The sequence below is a fragment of the Nestor notabilis genome, unplaced genomic scaffold (assembly GCF_000696875.1).
Source record: "Nestor notabilis isolate BGI_N333 unplaced genomic scaffold, ASM69687v1 scaffold20400, whole genome shotgun sequence".
NCBI lineage: Eukaryota > Metazoa > Chordata > Aves > Psittaciformes > Psittacidae > Nestor > Nestor notabilis.
In genome coordinates, this window is record NW_009909997.1 from 38,370 (window position 1) to 39,220 (window position 851).

The 851-nt window shown below is 57.0% G+C and overlaps 1 protein-coding gene across 1 annotated transcript in view; it reads right to left on the reverse strand.

The window, feature by feature from the left end:
• Positions 1–851, reverse strand: part of ETV5 (ets variant 5) — a 12,613-nt gene that overhangs the window by 6,066 nt on the left and 5,696 nt on the right. The window contains exon 5 of the mRNA XM_010023883.1: positions 144–269. Coding sequence (XP_010022185.1) covers positions 144–269 — 126 coding nt within the window. The remainder of the gene's footprint in view (positions 1–143; positions 270–851) is intronic.

The following is an 851-nucleotide window of genomic DNA, read 5'->3' on the forward strand; positions in this document are numbered from 1 at the left end:
ACTGCAGAGGGGAGAGGGGTTGAGTACTGACGGCAAGACTAACAAGGACACCTCTGCATGGCAAAGGGACAAGCAAGACAAGTCCCTGCTGCTGTGACCCAAGGCGTCTGTGGGCAGCAGTAGCCGCCATGCTACCTACCAGCAATTGTAGAGGCACTTGTCCCCATAGCCGGCACAGAGAGCCTGCTCATGGCTGCAGGATGACAGCTCCGAGGAAGGGCTGTGCAGTTCCCGCTTGATCTTTGCCGGAGGTGGGGCGTGCAGGACCACTGCAATGAGACAAAGGAGGATCAGCCCTGAGAAGGACTTGGGGGTGTCGGCTGATGAGAAGCTTAACATCACCCGTCAGTGTGCGCTCACAACCCAGAACCAACCATGTCCTGGGCTGCATCAAAAGGAGTGTGACCAGCAGGTCGAGGGAGGGCATTCTGCCCCTCTGTGCTGCTCTTGTGAGACCCCCCCTGCAGTCCTATGTCCAGCTCTGGGGCCCCAACACAAGAGGGACATGGAGCTGCACGAGTGAGTCCAGAGGAGGCCACAAAGATGCTCCCAGGGCTGGAGCAGCTCTGCTCTGGAGACAGGCTGAGAGAGCTGGGCTTGTTCAGCCTGGGGAACAGAAGGCTCCGGGGAGACCTTAGAGCAGCTTCCAGTGCCTAAAGGGGCTGACAAGAAATCTGAAGAGGGGCTTTTTACACAGGCATATAGTGACAGGACAAGGGGGAATGGCTTTGAGCTGACACAGGGGAGACTGAGATTAGATATTAGAAAGAAATATTCTTCCCTGTGAGGGTGGTGAGACACTGGCACAGGTTGCCCAGAGCAGATGTGGCTGCCCCATTCCTCGCAGGGTT